The 19,712-nt window shown below is 47.4% G+C and overlaps 2 protein-coding genes across 5 annotated transcripts in view; one reads left to right on the top strand and one right to left on the bottom strand.

Annotated features, from left to right (window-relative positions):
• The first annotated feature begins 1,872 nt into the window (after positions 1–1,872).
• Positions 1,873–10,897, top strand: LOC123465836. The gene is made up of 4 exons (XM_045165886.1): positions 1,873–2,114; positions 3,134–3,396; positions 3,502–3,564; positions 10,765–10,897. The coding sequence occupies exons 1-4, from the start codon at positions 1,873–1,875 to the stop codon at positions 10,854–10,856; spliced, it is 660 nt and encodes a 219-aa protein (XP_045021821.1). The 3' UTR covers positions 10,857–10,897.
• Positions 9,541–19,712, bottom strand: part of KIAA0040 (KIAA0040 ortholog) — a 39,682-nt gene continuing 29,510 nt past the window's right edge. The window contains exons 3-5 of one of the 4 annotated variants that reach the window (XM_025285601.3): positions 18,383–18,506; positions 15,747–15,848; positions 9,541–13,018 (exon numbers count right to left, since the gene is read on the bottom strand). In XM_025285601.3, coding sequence (XP_025141386.1) covers positions 12,584–12,886 — 303 coding nt within the window. In that variant the 5' untranslated portion in view covers positions 12,887–13,018; positions 15,747–15,848; positions 18,383–18,506 and the 3' untranslated portion in view covers positions 9,541–12,583. The remainder of the gene's footprint in view (positions 13,019–15,746; positions 15,849–18,382; positions 18,507–19,712) is intronic. The other 3 variants (XM_025285602.3, XM_025285600.3, XM_025285599.3) reach the window with 3 other exon arrangements.

Below are 19,712 nucleotides of genomic sequence, written 5' to 3'. Positions count from 1 at the left end.
TCATTCAACAAATACTGATTACTCCCTATTACATGCTGGTCTACTCTAAGTCCTACTGCTCTAGAAGTGAACCAAACGCAAGATTCCTGTCCTTGTGCTGATATTCTATTGGTGGAGGCTGATAATTAATAGACAACAGATATCCATACAATTTCCAGAAGTGATAAGTGCCATGAAAGAAAATTACAGTAGGATCAAGAGATGGAGGTGGAGATTGGTGGCAGTACTGGGGGACTCCATAAGCCTCTCTGAGGAGCAGATATTTGTAGAAACCGACTAGATGTCTTTAGTCCTGATCCAGCTTCCTTAGGGCCAGAGCAGGAGCTCATTTCCTTGTCGGTTTTAAAGGTCCCTTTGTGCAGCCTCTCAGTCCCAAGGCCTCTCATCTCCTGTTTGCAGGTAGAGTCTCCACCTTGCTGATGCAGGAGCCCTGTGCGCACCCCAGTGGGTGCAGCCTTTTTAGAAAAGGAAAGCCACCTTTGCAAAGCGGATCAAACGCCGGGATGATTCAGAGTTGGGGGGTGGAGTGCCTGGTGGGTGGTCTTCCCAAATTGAATCAGGCTTCTCAGATGTGCCTGGGGAAGAGGACTGCTGTGCTCCAGCCCTTCTGACTCTGCAGGTCTGGGCTGGGGCTGCTGATGAACGGGTGACTGCTGTCTTAGTAGCTTTGGCAAAGGGGGCCACTCGCTGATGGGCTGTTTGCTCAGGAGGCGTCTGACATGGTAGCCAGAGAACTTGTGGGAAACTGGAGTGGTTTCTTGCATTCTTTCACCTGTAGGGTTCTTGCTGCCCTGAAAGGACAGGGCAGAGAAAACCTCAGTTGACTCCTCAAGGATTCCACTGGGGCAGAGAAGGAAGTTGGTGGGGGTAGGGCCAGGGAGCTCATTTTCAAAGGATGTTTGCCTGACGAAGGAGAACATTCCAGACCTAAACCTCTGTGCCTAACCTCATTTTAACGTGACCAACTCTGGGAGCTCCTTCTCTGGCAGCTGAATATAAGCCCCAGAATAGATTTCTGGGTAGACCTGCGTTTCCGAGGGTCAGACACTTTTCTTAGAGTCAGATTATGAGCCACCAGCATTTTGAAGCTTCAGGGACAATTCCTACTGGTTAGGACAAACCAAATAAAATAATTCTAAAGGAAACCAATCCTGAATATTCATTGGAAGGACTGATGCTGAAGCTGAAACTGTAATATTTTGGCCACTTGATGCGAAGAGCTGACTCTTTGGAAAAGACCCTGATGCTGGGCAAAATGGAAAGCAGGAGAAGGGGGTGACAGAGGATGAACGGTTGGATGGCATCATCGACTCAGGGGACATGAGTTGGAGCAAACTCAGGGAGATAGTGCAGGGCAGGGAGCCTGGCATGCTGCAGTCCATGGGGTCACAAAGTGTTGGACATGACTGAGCAACTGAAGAACAGCAAGAAACGAAAGCTGTCATAGAAGGGACATGCAGCATAGCCAGGCACTAGGGTAGAAGTGAGGACAGAGTATCACAAACAGTTGATTAAGTCTCTTGAGCGGTTTCCTGTTCCATGGGAGATGCTAGCCAAGCCCTGAGTGATAAGCAGAACACAGCCCCTGCCTGCGATGTGGTGGAGACAGGTATGGCGACGCCCAGTGGGCACTACGATGGACAGAGTGCTGTGAGCAGAGCGGGGTGCCCCAGGAAGTGTTGCGGCTGTGGTGTCAGCATCACATCTGGAAGAACAAATCTGGATTCGCCAGGGACAGGCGAAAGGCTGGGGGCAGGCAGGGCACCTTGGGATGAGGTTACCTGATGGTGAAAGTGAGAATGGACGGAGTGTTGTGTGTTTCAGGGAGGAAGATGGTTTCTTGGTAGGGTGAGGAGTGGTTGGTGGGGAGCCATGCTGGAGAGACAGGCAGGAACTCATCTCAGCCATGTGAGCACGGTGGTCTCAGCTGGCACCGTGGTCCCAGCTGTCACTGATCATCAGAATCAGCTGGAGCTGTCACGTAACCAGACCCTACTTCACCCCGAGATGCCGCTTCTATGGGTCTCAGCTGAGTCCTGTGCAGCTGTGCTTTCTGAAGCTTCAGGGGCTTCTGACATGCAACTGGGGCTGAGAACCACAGCTAAGATGAAAAAGTTTGGGAGGGGCAGTGGAGAACACTGAGGGTGTTTAAACCTTGGACTGACACTTGTAGTGAGACTTATGTTTTGGAAGCATCAGTCTGGTGACAGCATAGAGAATGGAAGGAGGCATGGAAGGAAGTAGAGATTCACAGACAGTGAAGGGTTATTGCAATAGGCAATGGGTATGGGCTTCTTGCGGGGCTCAGTGGTAAAGAATCCGCCTGCAATGCAGGAGACAAAAGAGATGCAGTTTCGATCCCTGGGTTGAGAAGATCCCCTGGAAAAGGGCATGGCAGCCCACTCCAGTATTCTTGCCTGGAGAATCCCCATGGACAGAGGAGCCAGGTGGGTTATAGTCCATGGAGTCGCAGAGAGTCGGACATGAGTGCAGCAACTAAGCACGCAGGCACTGACTTTCTTGGCCTGAGGCAGAAATGGTGGGAAACAGCAGAGCACAGATCAGTAATATTAGTACAAGGAAGGGTTAACAGGATTTGAGGGGGCTGGGTGGTAAATGAGGGGAGGGCTCCTTTCATGGCAGAGTTTAAAACTGGTTGTTCTTGACAGTAGCTTCCTCTGGGAAGAGGGTCCCCACGTTTCAGGTTGTCGCATGATGTCCAGAGTTCTGCTTTGGGGAATTCCCTGGCGGTCCAGTGGTTAGGGCTCTGCGCTTCATTGCTGAGGACCTGGGTTCAATCCTTGGTTGATTCCACAAGCCGAGTGACCAAAAAAAAAAATCTGCTTTTAAATTTGGAATTCTTAGGGATTCAAGGATCATTAAAGCCAGAAAACGCTGAAGGAGTGAGGGAGAAAGAAAAAAAAAAAAAAATGACCCAAGGTATTATGATCAAAGAGATGCCCTGAAGGAAAAGACCAGGTGTGTTGTATGAGGAGAGGGAGGCTGTGGTCGGGGTGGAGTGTCCCGGTGGGGCTACAGCAAGGGAGTGGAAAAGCAAGTATAAATAATGAAATGCTCTCGGCGAAACGTAGGCATTTACAGGAGAAAGTCTTCCGCTAAAAATATTTCCAAGTCATACCCTTAAGCCCTTCACCGGGGCAGCGGAGAGGATCGGGAGGTTTCTGTCAATAAAGAGTGCAGATCAATCAATACGTTTGGAGCCCGCGGCCCGGCTCAGGGGCGCGCTGTTCCCGGCCAGGCCAGCAGATGGCAGTGTGGTCCTACCGGGAACCTCTAGCCTCAAAGCTCCTTTCCTCTCCTATAGCGAGGGAAGTTCTGCGAGTCCTCACGTTTCTTCCTTCCCGGGTAAATTCATCTGGAGAGTCAGCCTGTGGGGTACGACTCACCATCCAGCATGGCTTGGTGGTTGCACGGGCAGTGTTGCCGCGCAAAACAGGTAACTGAGAAACTAATCCACTGCCACCCCCTTTTTCATCTTAGCCGCTGTTCTCAGCCCCAGTTGCATGTTAGAAGCCCCTGGAGCCCTTTTGAAGAGATTGCCTGGTGAGCTGGGAACTGTCTCCCCCAACCTGGTCTACTGGGCTGGTGGTCCGGCAAGGGGATGGAGGGGCGCCCCTGGAAGGGGTTTTAGGCAGTTCCTAAAGCACAGCTGAATCTACTTCCCAATAGGCCTTGTGTTAGTTTCTACGGGGGAAATGGGAAATGGGTTGAGATCTAATTCCAATGGTATACAAAGGAGTTAGGTTCTCAGGTTAGCCCATAAAAGCCTGTTCATTCTATAATGCAGATTGCAGTGCACTTTTAATGACCGAAGTAGAAAACAAAGGTATTGTAGTATTGCAATTTAAAAAGAAAAAAAAAAATGAATGAAACAATTACTTATTTTGGCAAGTGAAGAAAATTAGGTTTGATGAGAGAAGGATAAGGAGGCCAATGAGGCTGGCTGTGTGTTCTGTGCTGGTCTCAACCTATCAATAACCAATGTTTTGGTTGGACTGGCTTTTGTGATTCTTATCTTAAGACACCCTTCAGCAATAACTATTAGGAAACTTTGAAAAAAATGAAGGTTTATTTCTTACAAGGCCTGGCAATTACACTACATACTTGGGGCTGCATAGTGAGGTTGTGGGGGAGAGAGAACAGCTCGAGAGAGAGTGAGCTTAGGGTTCTGCTTTTATTGGGGTCCATGGTGGGGGCCTAGGATTTTGAGGGATCAGTCTTTTCTGGTGAATTTAAAGTGCAGGAAAAGAAAAAAAACAATCAAGTGGCCCAAATAGTCAATCACTGAAATCACCCAGGATCTCTAAAACAAGGGCGCCACAGTTGGGGGGAGGCGGCCCAGGTCTTTGTCTAGTTGTGTGTGTTTGCAGTGTGTTTATCCTGCATAGTGGTCTTTGAAGTGGGTGCTTCTGCAATCCAAGCTTAAGTCAGGCACTTGGATGACAAAAAAAAAAAAAAAAAAAAAAGAACTCTCAGGGCTCACACTGCACGGTGGACCACCTGAAGGAGACATTACAGAATGTCTGAAGACTTGTGGGCAGAGCCCTTTATTGGAGTTGTTATTGGAGTTTTTGACCTATAGGGGGTGCTGTTGCCAGTTAACAGTCTCTTAGGAGCCCAGATCAGTGGAATGGATCTCATTGCCCTGTGTTCCCCAGGGGCCCTAGGGCAGGAGTCTGAGGGTTTTGGTTTGGGCAAGTTGCTCACTTTGGGTCTCACTTTCATCTTTTATAAAATGGGAATGATTTACTCACAATGTCAGTTGCTGCAAAAGTCACATGAGGTGATGGAAGTGCCTTTATGAGGTAGAAAGCACTCTGGTAGGATAGAGGCCTTGCATCTTCAGTCTCCATAATTTCACTCAAAATTTTGGGATTTTTTTTTTTTTTCCCCTGATAAAGATGTGTGCCAAGTTGCTTCAGTCGTGTCCGACTATTTGCAACCCCATGAACTGTAGTGTGTCAGGCTCCTCTGTTCATGGGATTCTCCAGGCAAGAATGCTGGAGTGGGTTGCCATTTCCTCGTCCAGAGGATCTTCCTGACCCAGGATCGTACTTGCATCTCTTTTGTCTTCTGCATTGGCAGGCTGCTGCTGCTGCTGCATCACTTCAGTTGTGTCCAACTCTGTGCGACCCCATAGGCGGCAGCCCACTAGGCTCCTCTGTCCCTGGGATTCTCCAGGCAAGACTACTGGAGTGGGTTGCCATTTCCTTCCCCACTGCATGAAAGTGAAAAGTGAAAGTGAAGTCACTCAGTCGTGTCCAACTCTTATCGACCCCATGGACTGCAGCCTACCAGGCTCCTCTGTCCATGGGTTTTCCAGGCAAGAGTACTGGAGTGGGTTGCTGTTGCCTTCTCCACATTGGCAGGCGGGTTCTTTTATAAAGGTGTATCTCTAGCCAACACTAAGGTATATTTGCTATGAATAGGTACCAATAGGATTATTATGGCTTGCTCACAGATGGAAGAAAGAGAAAGGGCAGAGTGAGAAAGAAAGGTTAAGGAAAAGAAAAGGAGAATCTGTCTACGTTTCACAAAAGGTTTCCTTGGGGATGTTATGAATTGAGGTCTTAGCAGTAGAAGACCAGCAGATGAAGCATGGGGGTATGCACACCCCCAGAGCAGCATTTCCCAAATGGTGTTCCTTGGAACCCTTGCTCCTCCAGATGTGCTAAAAGATGAGATTTCATGGTCAAATAAGCTTGAGAAAACTCTGAGTTCAGCAGAGTCACACCCATTTCTTTATTCCAGTACCCATTAGACTTTTTAATATGATACTTGCAGATTCCAAGAAAGAGGGGGAAAGACATGATATGTAGCACTTTGAAAACTTGTTTGACTATAGGATGATTTTGGTTTCTGAATGTCTAGATAATATTTCTCAAGGTATGGTTCAGAGACCACTGTCATCTACCTAGTGTGCTTGTTAGAACAGCAGGTTGTCTGGTCTGATCCAAGATATAATAAATCCAGTGGAAGGGCAAAGAGGAAGTGGGGATCGGCACTTGTAAAAAAAAAAAAAACCAAAACCAAAACACCAAGTGATTCTTTTTCTTTTTTCCCTTAATCAGTGCATTTATGTAGTGTCTAGTATGCACTAAGGCTCCACGCTAGGTATTGGAGATACATGGTGAATAAGTTGCAATTCTGGCCTCATAAAGACTAACTCTAATATAGAGCATGGAGAGCTGGGGATGTAGGAAGAGTGTAGTCTGATCTTGTTGTGATGGGGAAGACTTGAGTGGTTAGGGAAGCTTTCCTAGGCAGTGATGTAAAGTCTGGAAGACTTCACGGAAAAAAGTTTGTAACAGCAATTAAGATTGTGAAAATCCCTTATCTGGCAAATGAGTGTGGCATTGTGATTGTCCCATGAAACCCAGAGAATTTTTAGCACATTTCATCTGAGGATCAGCGACGTAGCTGGATTGATATTCTAAGAGAAGCGCTGCTGCTGCTGCTGCTGCTAAGTTGCTTCAGTCGTGTCCGATTCTGTGCGACCCCAGAGACAGCAGCCTACCAGCTAGAGAAGCGCTGTTGTAAGGTGAAAAACGCATTGACACAAACTCTCTCCTGATCTGGCCACCAGGGGCGCTGTCACCCCAGGGTGGCTTAGTTGTGGGCAGAGGGGCTTGACACGAGGAAGGATATCTCCTTAAGAAGTTCACCAGTCACATCCTATAAATTGGGAGCCCTTATTCAAGGAGTATTGATAGTACTGTAAGCAGTGCAGTATGTGGTGAAACGAGGGAACTTATTACACCAACAGGAACAGAAAATGTCCATTATTTTCAATTCCTATCTCCTTTGACCTGTCTGCACCATTTAATTCCACGGACTCTGGTTTTCTTCTTGAACGTCTCTTTTCCTTTGACTTCTAGGACACAAGTCTCTCATGATCTTCCTTCTGTCCTTAATAATAAGAAACATTTACTGAGCACTTACAGTAAGCCAGGCTCTGCGCTAAACGGTTTGTATGCATTATCTCATTTAATCCTCTCATCCCTCTGATATAGATACTGACTGGCATTAATTCTACTCAGAGATTAAGTCTGGCATGTACATTACACAACTGTGGGAGCTGGAGTTAGCCTCGGAATCAGGACAACCCAGTCTTCGCCTCCCACACTGATGGTGGTCCTCACCAGGCTAAGCCTTCAGGCTTCAGGTGATGTAAACAGTACCTTCTTTTTCCTGTTTCCTCCTCTGCAGCTAGCTCTCTTCTGGGTGATAGTTTCAGGGTGACCCCTGCCCCCAACCTGACTTGACATGAGCTTTGAAACTTCCCTCTTAGAAAGCAGTGACCAACTGTACTAGAATGGTCTCTTGTCTCGTCTGTTCCCACAGCCAGGCTGTGAGCCCCCCTAAATGCCTTTATATTGTGGCCACCTGGTGTGCTTGGCACATACTAGAGTCAAAAATGTAAATGGAACAAATAGCCTCCAGAGGGAGTTATTAATAGATAGTTGCATACATAGCCCTTACTGCATGAAATGTCACAGGTATTTCAAAGGTTCCTTTGAACCTCTGGCAGAGACTGCAAGTGGTGATAAAGGCATTCTTCTTTTCAGTTTTGTAATCCCATGACTTCGAATTTAGGAATCGTACTAAGGGCAGAGGGCGAGGGGCCAGTGAAGAGCGTTCCGGTGAGCTGAGAATGCTCACAGCGTTGTGCACATGTCCATTCATATCCCAAACGTCAGGGCTGAGCCTGGACAGGTGGAGCTGATGATGTTGAGCTCTGGCATCCACCCAGGTGTGCAGCAGTGCCTCCCCTTCCAGATGCGGTCTGGGCAACATTCCCTCCATGAGGGTGGAAAGTTTTAAAGTCCTGGAGGGAAGAACAGAGAGCTGAGTGAAAGGTCTCTGTCCTCAGTTGGTTGTAGAATATGTGTGATAGGGAAGGAAACCCAGGAATAGACTGCAACTAGAGGAATATCTTCCCTGGTGGCTCAGATGGTAAAGAATCTACCTGTAATGTGGGAGACCTGGGTTTGATCCCCGGGTTGGGAAGATCCCCTGGGGAAGGGAATGGCTCCCCACTCCAGTATTCTTGCCTGTAAAAGCCCATGATTTTAAAATCACAAAGAGTTGGACACAACTGAGTGACTGAACAACAACAACAAATTCCCATGGACAGAGGAGCCTGGCCGGCTATAGTCCACAGGCCACAAAGAGTTGGATATGACTGAGTGACTACACTTTCACTTTTCATAGGGATATCAGCCCGCCGTGGGGAAGATGAAGTGCAGGCCCGCCCTGGCCCTTGAAGTGGTTAGCATGGTGTTTTGCTAGTGTGTCTGACTGCTCCCCCTACAAGCTTTTAGGCCCACGTTCTCCAGGACGGTGGCCACCAGCTGTGGGCAGCTGTTGAGCAACTGAAATGTGGCTGATGTAAGTCAGCTACTGGACCTTTAGCTTTATTATTTTAATTAATTTAAATAGCTGTATACTGCTAATGGTACTATATTGGGCAGGGAGTGGACATTTCCATCATTCCTAGTTCTGTTGGACAGCACTGCTCTAGATGGTTTTTGCTCTAATGACAGCTTAGCATCATCAACGGAGGACTCAGGAACATTTAACTCATTACATTTTTAAAAATGTTAATCACATCGTATGCATTAATTTTTTGTTGCACTGGGTCTTCGTAGCTGCACACCAGCTTTCTCTAGTTATGGAGAGCAAGGGCTATGCTAGTTTGGTGCACGGTCTCCTCACTGTGGTGGCTTCTCTTGCTGGGGAGCATGGGCTCTAGGCATGTGGGCTTCAGTAATGGTAGTACACGGGCTCAGTCGTTGGGGCACGCAGGCTTCAGCAGTTATGGTGCATGGTCTTAGTTGCTTCCTGGCATGTGGAATCTTCCTGGACCAGGGACCGAACCTGTGTCCCTTGCATTGGCAGATGGATTCTTATCCACTGTACCACCAGGGAAGTCCTCATTGCATTTCTTAACCAATGCAAGGCTACGGCCAACTTGAAAAAAAGATACACATTTATTCATTCATACACATGTCTGTCTATCTCTTTATGTATAAAGTCTACCTACTATGATCTATTTATCTGTCTATAGATACCTACCTGTCTATCTCCCTTGCTGCTACTATAGAGACTTTTGATCTCTCCTCTTCCCAGCACCAGATTTAACTCAGGAGTCTATTTTTACTTAGTTTTTTCTATTTTTCCCCTTTTCCTTTAAGAGGACACTGATTGACCTCATCGATGGGAATGTTCTCTAAGTGTTGCCAAGGAATATGAGTGTGTTTTTCTGCATCTGGCATCTCTGAGGGTGTCTAGTCTCCAAGGTGTCTGCTCTGCAGGCAATGGGGTGTGAGTTCACCCCTGGTCCTTGGACCTCTGACTCTGCTGGTAGGGGGAAGATAATGCCCAGGGATGGCTGGGCCTTTGGTGTCCCAGAGGGAGTCACCCCATCCATCATTCTGGGTGAACTCTGGAGAGGGTAGTCTCTAATGTTAAGAAAATAATTAACTGATTTCCATAAGTAAGGAGGTTACACATGGCTTTTTAGTTTCAAAGTATTTTATTTAAATAAAATCTGTTGGTGCATTTAAATTTTCCAGGAAGAAAAATACTGACAAATGCTATACAACATGGACCATTTATATTCTTCTTGAAAAGGTGACTGCCCTTTCTCTATATCTTCCCCTCCTCCCACCGCCCCCCAAAAACCCCAAAGCGAATCCACTGAGCAATTGGGAGAAAGACCTCTTCTGATTGTTCAGAAGTCCTGGGCCTGGGGGCTCCTCCCCAAGCCTGGGCTGGTCTAGGAGGCCTCTTCTTTGCCATCCCTTTTGTCCTCTGTTTGCCTAACCCCACCCCCACAAGATGAGCCAGGCAGGCTCCAGTCCTAAAGGACCCCTGGCTGCCAGTGGTAGTTCTGGGACAGAGAGTGGGAAGGAGAAGTGAAGATGGAGAGGAATGGAGCCAGGGTGCTGCCTAGAGACAGAGAGAGGGGAATGGGAGAAGAAAACGGGAGAGGAGGATGACAATAAAGTGGGAAGAAAAGGCAGTGGAATCCAATAATTGCTTTTTGTTTCTTTGACACACACACTTATTCAGCAAAGTCTGAGGGCCTCTCACTCACTGGACACTGTTCTGGGTGCTCCAGTGAAGGCTGTTGAAGAGGCTGGATGGGATAAGAGAGAAGCCTCTTTCAAGCATTTGGCTGTCGAAACCTGGGTTATGGAAGCAAATGAGAAGCGTGTTTCTGGGTGTTCACACCTGGAGGTGGAGCAGATACATTCAGATAGGAGATGGTGGGGCATGGCACCTGGAGATACAGGCCTTGTCCTGGGTGATGATGATGGACTGCTGTCTTAGTTCAGACTAGCAGCTGGTTGCCATGGCAACTATGGTACTTTTGTGGTTCCGTGATCCCGGAGATCAGTGCTCCTAGATTGTATCTGACACGTCTCAGCCGTCAGCCTCTACGTCTCCCCCAAGTCATCCATTTGAGGGGGGTGCTGAGAGTTGGAGACAGAATAAGCAACTCAGCCTGCTGGGTGGTGGGAGGTGTGGGGAGATGAGAAGTCATTCCGGGAGGTGAAGGGGAAGGCCAGATGCTCCAGGACAAGGGGACAGAGCATCAGAGGGTACTTCTTTTGCTGGTCAAAGCAGTTTATGCCTGAGAGGCCTGAGTGCCTGGGGTATTTAGGCTCACTTAGGGCAAGAAGGGGGAACAGGGCCGGTTTGAAAATAAAAGCAGGCCTGCAATATGCTTCACAGGCTGTTCCGTTAGAAGATCTCACTGCAGAAGTCGCCAGCAGGCACCTCGCCTCCACAGGACTAGACCTGGACTTTACCTGAAAGGCAGGTGACCACCAGCTGCCTCAAGTGAGCAAACAGGACATTTTCCGTGAAACAATGTTAGAGAATTTAACTTTTGCTTCTATAAATATCATAGCTTAGCTACATTATTAATGAAATTGCAATTTCACCATCATTTAGAACAGTTTCAGTCGGAAAATATTTCAAGAGAGCTACCCTGCAGATATGCAAATGAACTTTGAGAGCACAGCCTGCTCCCACGGGAATTATCCATCTTTGTGCTGTGGTCACAAGACAATCAAAATACCACCCAGTTCACCCTGTGAGTGGATTAATTCAGCCTCCCAAACTTGGCCCAGAATGTGGGGAGATGCTCTGCTCAACTAACTACAGACCCAGCTTACATGTCCTTATGGATCTCAGGGCACACTTGTCAACCCAAACCTTGGCCCTGCATGCACCCTCCTCCTTCAGAATTCAATACCCAACTTCCACCTGTTGCAGCAATTAATGGGCTCACTTGGAAGAGACGGTCACTTGGGGACTTGGTGAGGTATTACAAGTTTACCCTTAATAGCATCACATATCTGACAGCATCCACAGACAGTTGTGAGCACCGACTGTGTGCAAGGCACTAGCCTGAGCTTCAAGATAAATATTAATAAATCTCTATATAGCTTCATCCTACTTTCATTTAAACTCTGTAACTTCTGCACCCTGTCTGCAACATGCCATGCCTCCATGATAACTTTATGTAATTGTTTCCAGTGTGCCTTCTGTGAGACTGTACCAGTGATTGTCTTAATTCCTTCCCCACTGAAAACCTCTGGGTTCATAGGAGATCCCTAGCTCAGGGGTAGCATCCTGTTTCCATCTGTGAAACATACATTGCACAGGTACACAACGGCAGTCCACTGAAGTGGATGGCATAAACCTGGCCATGAAGATGGCCAGAGGCCATTTGTTCTTGCTTGGAGGAGGGAGGCTTGCTGGGGGTAGCATCTCAAAGAGAAGTCTTGGATACCATTAAACACCCATCAGTGGTGATGAGTTGTAAGACGATAGCTTTTGATTTTTCAACTTTTCCTCCCAGGTGAGAGGCCAGAAGCACGGGAACTTGGTGTGTCTTTATCAATATATAGGAATGGGGGTATACCAGATGGCTGGAATGTCCAGCTATGAAGATTTCCAGTAAAAGGCTATGTAGGGACAGGAACAGGAGAGCATTCATTTCTACCCTGAGTGGTGGATGGCATTGACAGCGTGTAGGCTTCTCTTGTTAAATAATTGTGCATGTGGGCCTGGATCTGCCAGGCCTTCCTATGAGATGTTTTTCCAAGAGCAGACAATGAACTCTCTCGTTTAGGGCCTTGCTCAAAGTAGACATTCAGTGACCATTTGATGAACAGAATATACTTGCTTGGGTACCTGTGGTGTCGTGCATGTGTGCATTTGGGAGATATGTCAAGAAATATGGATAAATGTTCCTTGTGCTTTTGCATATGGAATGTGCCATAGATGGGTGGAAGGCATGCCTGAGTCTGCAGTAAAGAGCATTGCTATTGGACACATAGATGCTGAGAAAGCGCCCAAGACTTGTTCACGTGCTTCCCGGGAAGGCCTGCCCCGAGGGACACTCAGTCTGAGGTTTGCTCCTTGGTTGGGTAGTTCCTCTGTGAGCATGAGAGCATCACTGCAGGGGTTTCTGCTCCCCACATTGGGTGTGGTTGGAAGGCAGCTCAGCCCCCAAAGCAGGACACCTCTGCCCCCTGCCTAGCTAGACAGGCAGGGATGGCCTCTTTTCCATCTGGAGAAGCTTGGGCTGGGCAGAGATCCAGAGGTCTTCTTCAGCCTGCTTCTTCTTTTTCTTCTTCTTCTTCCCCTTGTTTTGCTCCGGCTGTCTGCCGTTTTCACCTGGCCGGTTCCAGCAGCAGTGGCAGCAGATGAAGAGGAAGGTGATGATCACCAGGAGGGGCAGCCCCAGGAGGATGCCTAGACAGATGCTGTTGAAGAGGCCCTCCTGGTGTTTGGTGGAGATGACGTCCCAGACGGCACTGAAGAACATGCTGATCTTCTCCATGGTGCCTGGCTAGGCTGGGCCAGAGGAGCCCCTTAGCCCACCCGCAAGGGCAGGACGTGAGAGGATGCAGGCTTGCCCACTTGGAACTTAGCCCTCTTCCAGCTCTGGGTTTGGGCAGGCCACAGATAGCACCTAAAGAGAGAACAATGGATCATTTAAGAGAGACGCCATGGGGATGGTCTATAATTTTTAATAACATCATTGATTTTAGGCTCAGGAAATGGGAGGAAATCAAAGAGTTCCAGAGCTCACTGAAATTGTATTGAGCCTCAATAAACAAGATAAATGCATGCATTTAGTCAGTTATGTTATTAACTAATTCTCACTATGCACACACTATACAGGGCTTAGGATATGACAGTCAATAAGATGTCAGACCTGGCACGTAGGCAGTGCTCCACGATGGTTAGATAAATCAATGTGTGCATCCCACACTGTTCTGGTTACAGGTTTGTCTCTCCGGACCCTCTACAGAAGTAGTTCTCCACCTTTCTTCATTTCAGCCTACCTGAGAAATGATGAACACATACTCCCCACAGGACAGCTCCATATCTGACCTTCCATGAACACAACTTGTCATTTTTAACACTAATGAAAGCTTAAGCACAAGATAGAATGTCCGAGAGTTGCTGGCTGTCGTGGTGGCCCTGGACCTCCCCAGGCTAAGAGGTCATCCGTCCTCATCCTGTTTCACTCCTGCTTTTCTCACAGTCCCTTCATGCTTTCTTCCTGGTCCCATGTCTCCTCCCTCTTTACATTCCACTTTCGGACCTGGCAAGGACTCATTGTGCTGTGGGTGAGAAACCAGGTCTTTCTGTTTCTACCTTTAAATATTCCCAAGTCTCCTTCCCTGCCTGTTCCTCTCTTTGCAGTAAAAAGAGTTTTGCAGGCTGATCAGTGATGGTGCCTAGAAACTGGGAGGCGGTCCCTGGCTGCCTCCCTCCTCCTATCCTGAGTCCAAGCTTGCAGCTGGGCAGTTCTGGTTGCTTCTCCAGAGTGGTCCCTCTTCCTATGGTACGTTCTCCAACTCTCCACATGTATCTCAGGCCTCAGCTCACAAGGGTAAGATCTTAGAGGCACCTTCAGTTCTGGAATCCACAGGTTCTTGGGTCTAAACAAGACTTGGAGGGCAGGCATGAGTCAAAGGAATTTAAGAGACCTCTTGGCATTAAACATTGTTCAGGAGCCAAAGATCGAAAAGTCATTGATTTTCAGGCTGGAGAGCTTAGACATCATCCTGACCAGCTGTCTCACTTAAAGATGCAGAAGCTGAGGCCCAGAGTGGTGGGGTGACCTGTTTGTGAGGTGACATGCAAGCACATGTGTGCTTCTCATCACACACAAAGCTGTGATGAACACCCAGACCTCTGAACAATGGGTTCACTCTCCAAGGCTGCCGGGCAAGCAGAAAAACTAAGGATGGTAACATTACTTTATATTTTACTTGATATTTTTCTAAGCCACCTTCATGTGAATTATATCTTTTAAGTGAGCAACTGGATGGTGCATTGTGAGTGGAGGGACACACCAGGGGGGACCTAGGTCTAGAGTCATTCTGAAATTCAGGCTTCACTGGATTGTCCTGCACTGGAGCATAAGTGCGTGTGTTATACATCTGGGTGGTGTGTTACACACACTGTCCCAGCAGTTGTGCTTGGAGGTCTCATTCCTTGGATAACACACACTCTTGGTGTCCCAGTTACCCAGTGCTCATGTGTCCATCCAAGCCCCACCCAGGATCTCTATCTTGGTCTGCAGGCATGTGGCCCCACCCCCTCATAACATTATTTATACCGTTTATCCGGTTGTATAAATTGGCACCTCCTTCTGTGCCATTGGGCCCAAGGAGCCTGACATCATGTTATACGGTGGCGCTCATGGGACTCCCCTGGTGGTCCAGTGGTTAAGAATCCATCTTGCAATGCAGAGGACATGGGTTTGATCCCTGGTCTGGGAACCTTAACATACTATATGCTGCAGGGCAACTAAGCCCATGTGCTTCGGAGTCCACGCATTCTGGAGTCCACGCACCACAACGAAAGATCCCACATGATGCAGTAAGACCTGACGCAGCTGAGTAAATAAATACATATTAAATAAATAAAATTATTTTTTAAAAGATGGCACTTATTACATGCTGGGCACTGTTCTAAGCACCTTGTGCCTGTTGACTCTCTTGGACTTTATCACAAGCTTATGCAGCAGGTACAGTTATTCCTCCCATCCTACAGCCAAAGAGATGCAGGCACAGGTCACATGGTGTGTGAGCAGCAGAGCTGGCCCTGAGGATTCTGGGAAGCTTGGCTCCAGATCCCCAAGGGCTGAGCCATTCATAGCGTGGCTCTGGGCCTCTGATTTCTTCATGTGGAATTAACCCATTTTTGGCAAGTAGCCCAGGGTTTATAGAATCCTCTGCCATCCCCCAGATCAACTGAAACATTTATCCCAGTCAACATTTATCCTGGTCTGCTGTAGAAAGAGACTACAAAGAAATTTATTTCCCATTGTCAGATACCTCACAAATGCATGAAGATACATACAATAAAAATCCAGTCCTGCCCAAGGGGAGGTTTATAGAAAGCATACTGGCATCTGAACTTAAACTCAACGTGCAACAAAGATGAGCATCCCGAGAAGTTATGTGTCCTCGCTGGAGGCTTTGCCTGAGCCCCTCCAGTGTCTGAAACATCACATGCCATGGACCTACCTGCACGACATCAAGTGCACAGGTTCTTTACAGTAGGAAGACTTTGGGTGCCTTTCTCTAAGCCGATCCTTCCTACACATACAGTTTTGAGAACCAAAGGCTCCTTGCACTGATTTCTGTGATTCAAATTAGACAGCAGCAGACCACACTTACTGACAAGCTTTCTTGTGCTGAGGTCCTGCTGGTCTCTGTGGGGAGCATATGTGAATCAGGGCCCACTCTGGGTTCGGCCAGAGAGAGAAGGTCGTGGAGCTCCTGGAGAACAGTAAGGCAATATTCATGAGAGTAGAGCCACTTAACCGTGAGAGACTAGTAGGCTCTTGACAGATGTGTGAAAAAGATGTCAAAGATCCCAGGCAGAGAAACTTCTAGAACATCAGCAGGAGAACAGGGGAACTTGTGATGCGCCTGGAGCTCAGGGTGGGAGAGTGAAGGACCGTAGGCCGTGGCCAGGTTAGAGAGGACCCTCACAGGGTGTGTTTCTTTGTAGGGAGGGGCTCTATAACGGGCTTCCCAGGTGGTGCCAGTGGTCAAGTCCTGCCAGTTTTAGGAGATGCAAGAGATACCAGTTCGATCTCTGGGTTGGGAAGAACCCCAGAGAAGGAAATGGCAACCCACTCCAGTATTCTTGCCTGGAGAATCCCATGGTCAGAGCCCTGGTGGGCTACAGCCCTTGGGGTCACAAAGAGTCAGACATGACTGAGCACATAATAGGAAGATGTTATGATCAGAGCTGCCCTTCAGGGAAAGATAAGAGGGTCTGGAAAGCTCTGGAAGATGTTTTAAGAGAGCACTTCAGTCATTTAGCAAATATTTATTGAACACCTGATATGTACCACAAACTGTGTTTGGTATTGAGGATTCAGGAATGAATGACAAAGATATAGTTTTTGATATCATGGAGCCTCCTACATTTCACGGGACTTAGTATCATCAAGGGATCATGTCAATAGATAAGAAGAAGAAGCAAATTCCAGCTTAGGTTGCTTAGTTGGATAAAATAAAAGCATGCCTTTGAATTATGTCTTTATTTCAACATTCCAGGCCCTCCCACCCCTCCCAACTTTGGCTCAAACTCATCCATCCCATGGCACCTAAAATAGCCATGTGAATAAACAGATTTCTTTTCAAGCAAAAGCTAAGTCAATAATTAGCTTCTAGATTCCTAAAGGTACTTATTTGAGTCTACTCTCCATATGGCCAAAGAGAATATTCATTAACACTTGGGAACCCTGTCTGGGGAAAATTCGATTAAAAGGTATTCTTTACATTTTTTAATCTAAGAATTCTCTTCTAGGCAACCCCCACCCCCCAGGTTACTTGCTGAGCTCTGCTAATCTATAGCATTTCATTAGTATTTATGAGCTTTGCATTATTAGCATTTATAGGAAACAATCAAATATCTCCTTGATGGTATGAATTAAAAAAGTCAGAGCTTCTGTGGAATGTTTTTTGCAAAAGGAGCCACACTTCAGCCTAGAAATGCCCTCTGGGAGACCCCATCCTTTTGTCAGCTCTCAAGTGTTGCTGACACTGAAAAATAATTCATCTCTTCTCGTAAAATGGACAATAGGTGCTAACCAACGTTGATTGTGGTTGTGGGGGTGGGTGTGAGGAGACAGAGGAGGGGAGAAGTTTCTTTCAGTTTTCCTGAAACCAAGTAGTATTCATCTCTATGTCCTCCTTAGTATTTAGCTGAGAGAGAGTCATTCATTCATTCTTCCCACAAACTTCTGTCTGCCTGCATGTGAGGTATTGATGGCGAACAGAGATCCTGGAGCCAGAAGACCTGGGGGTTTGAGTCCTGGGTTAACTCTTGTGACCTTGGCCAGTTACCAAACGCTAGCTACAAAATGCAGTTAATAAGCTTCCCTTGTAATGAGGTTGTGAAGATTAAGAGCTCAATGTGTTTAATGCATTTTGTAAACTGTACAACACTATGAAACATAATCTACAAAGTAGTGAGTGAACTCCAGATAACAATGGACTAATTCTAGCCTTGAGCTTTTCTTCCCCATCTCTCACCTCTAGCCTAATCTTCATGGCCAAAGAACCATGGACCCCTACTCCATTCAAATGAAAAGGGCATCACAGTGACCTCCCTGCTTAGGGCTGGTCAGCAGTTCTGAGGCTGTAATTCTAGACTCTGGCTTTCAGCAACAGGAATGGAGAAGGGTCATTGGGGAACATCTGATAGTGTCTGGAGGACTCTTGAGCTCATAAAACGAGGCCTGGAGAGAGCACCTAGTCCCCTGTAGCCCCCAGCCTCTCTCCAGAGGAGACCCTGGAAATGTACAGGGATGGCTCCTGCCACAGGGATGACTGGTCCATCCCTGACATCCAAGAGCTGCTCCAGAGTCATGTCCAAGGCTAGCTCACAGACTGCTGTTTCTTCTGGAACTCCCCAAGAAAGGGGCAGGGCATTCTCCTTTGCACCAGCCTCTTGTTATTTCTATTAGGTGAAATAATACATGTAAAGCTGGAGAATGGGGTCTGTTGGGTAGCAAATGCTTTCTAGAAATGTTAATGATAAGGATAATAAGGGCAGCCAACTGAAATCCCTGAGACCTTCTCCAGAGTGCTTTCCATATGGTTTAAATCTTTGGCCTTCTTATAATGGGTAGGGTGAAGCAGGAGGGTCAGGTCTTTCTCAGAACCTTAAAAGATTCCTCTGCTGCAGCTGTAGACTCCTGAGTATGTGTGGGGGCCATCTCATCATTGTAACCTGGGGCCAAAGGGACAGAGACCTTGCCTTGGGCCTTTCTTCGCTTGTTCCATTGAGCCCGTACCTTGTGTTGCGGTGATCACTGTGCTTGCGTTATCTCCTCACCCATGGATCTCAGGTGATGGCAGGATCTCAGGAGGGCAGCCCTAGTCTCCTCTCTGGCCTCTGACTCTGGCCATGCTGGCTTCCTGCGAGTCACCAAGGGGGTTAAAGATTCAAGTGCCTGAATTACACTCCTGGAGATTTTGATTCAGTAGGTCTAGGAAACACCCAGAAATTTATGTTTGTAACAAACAACCCAAGTGTTTATGGACAGTTATCAGGTTCAAAAACTGCTGAATGAGCAGGCTGAGGTGATGACCCTTTTCTATACGCTCAGGAGCCATGTGCTGAATGAGAGAATGGATGGATCATGGGCGAGGAGAGGTGGGGAAGAGGTTCACCTTCATATGCAGCAGCACTGAGGCCTACTGCGGGCAGCCTCCTTGGGTGTCACTTCTTGCTCTTGTGTAGTCAAGGCATCTGGGCCAGAGCTGCTTTCCTGAAGGTCATTGTTGTTGTTCATTCTCCAAGTCATGTCCAACTCTTTGTGACCCCTTGGACTGCAGCACACCAGGCTTCCCTGTCCTTCACTCTCTCCCTGAGTTTGCTTATGTCCATTGAGTCAGTGATGCCATCCAACCATCTTATCCTCTGTTACTGCCTTCTCCTCTTGCCCTCAATCTTTCCCAGCATCAGGGTCTTTTCCAGTGAATCAGCTCTTCCCATCAGGTGGCCAAAGTATTGGAGTTTCAGCTTCAGCATCAGTCCTTCCAATGAACATTCAGGGTTGATATCCTTTAGGATGGACTGGTTGGATCTCCTTGCAGTCCAAGGGACTCTCAAGAGTCTTCTCCAACACCACAGTTCAAAAGCATCAATTCTTCGGTGCTCAGTTTTCTTTATAGTCCAACTCTCACATCCATACTTGACTACTGGAAAAACCATAGCTTTGACTAGACCAACCTTTGTTGGTAAAGTGATGTCTGCTTTTGAATATGCTGTCTAGGTTGGTCATAACTTTTCTTCCAAGGAGCAAGCGTCTTTTAATTTCTTGGCTGCAGTCACCGTTCTTAGTGATTTTTGAGGTCATAGTTCAATGCAATAGACATTCACAGAACACCCACTGTGTTTGACCCTGTGCACTCAGACCCTGAGCACCTTCCTGTCTGGTAAGGAGGAGAGACAGAAATAGCAGAAGCACAAGGTGATGAGTCCTGTGGTCAAGCTCTGTGTTTAAGGGCATGAGAGAAGCACTGGGGAAGGAGTAAGCCTGCTGGCCTGGAGGGGATTAATGGAAAGAGATGCAAAGGAAATGACAATCAGGATGGTATCTGCTCATCCCTTCTGTGACT

Source organism: Bubalus bubalis, chromosome 5 (assembly GCF_019923935.1).
Source record: "Bubalus bubalis isolate 160015118507 breed Murrah chromosome 5, NDDB_SH_1, whole genome shotgun sequence".
In the NCBI taxonomy this organism is placed as follows: Eukaryota; Metazoa; Chordata; class Mammalia; order Artiodactyla; family Bovidae; genus Bubalus; species Bubalus bubalis.
Note: the sequence above shows the minus strand (reverse complement) of the source record. Positions and strands in the feature narration are given on the sequence as shown.

What these genes read in the sequence shown, in the direction of transcription:
- LOC123465836 (XM_045165886.1), top strand. Translation starts at nt 1,873, where the DNA reads ATGCTGGAGAGACAGGCAGGAACTCATCTCAGCCATGTGAGCACGGTG. An exon ending in ACCACAGCTAAGATGAAAAA is followed by an intron (nt 2,115 to 3,133) that starts GTTTGGGAGGGG and finishes AATATTTCCAAG; the next exon opens with TCATACCCTTAAGCCCTTCA. An exon ending in CTGGAGAGTCAGCCTGTGGG is followed by an intron (nt 3,397 to 3,501) that starts GTACGACTCACC and finishes TTTTCATCTTAG; the next exon opens with CCGCTGTTCTCAGCCCCAGT.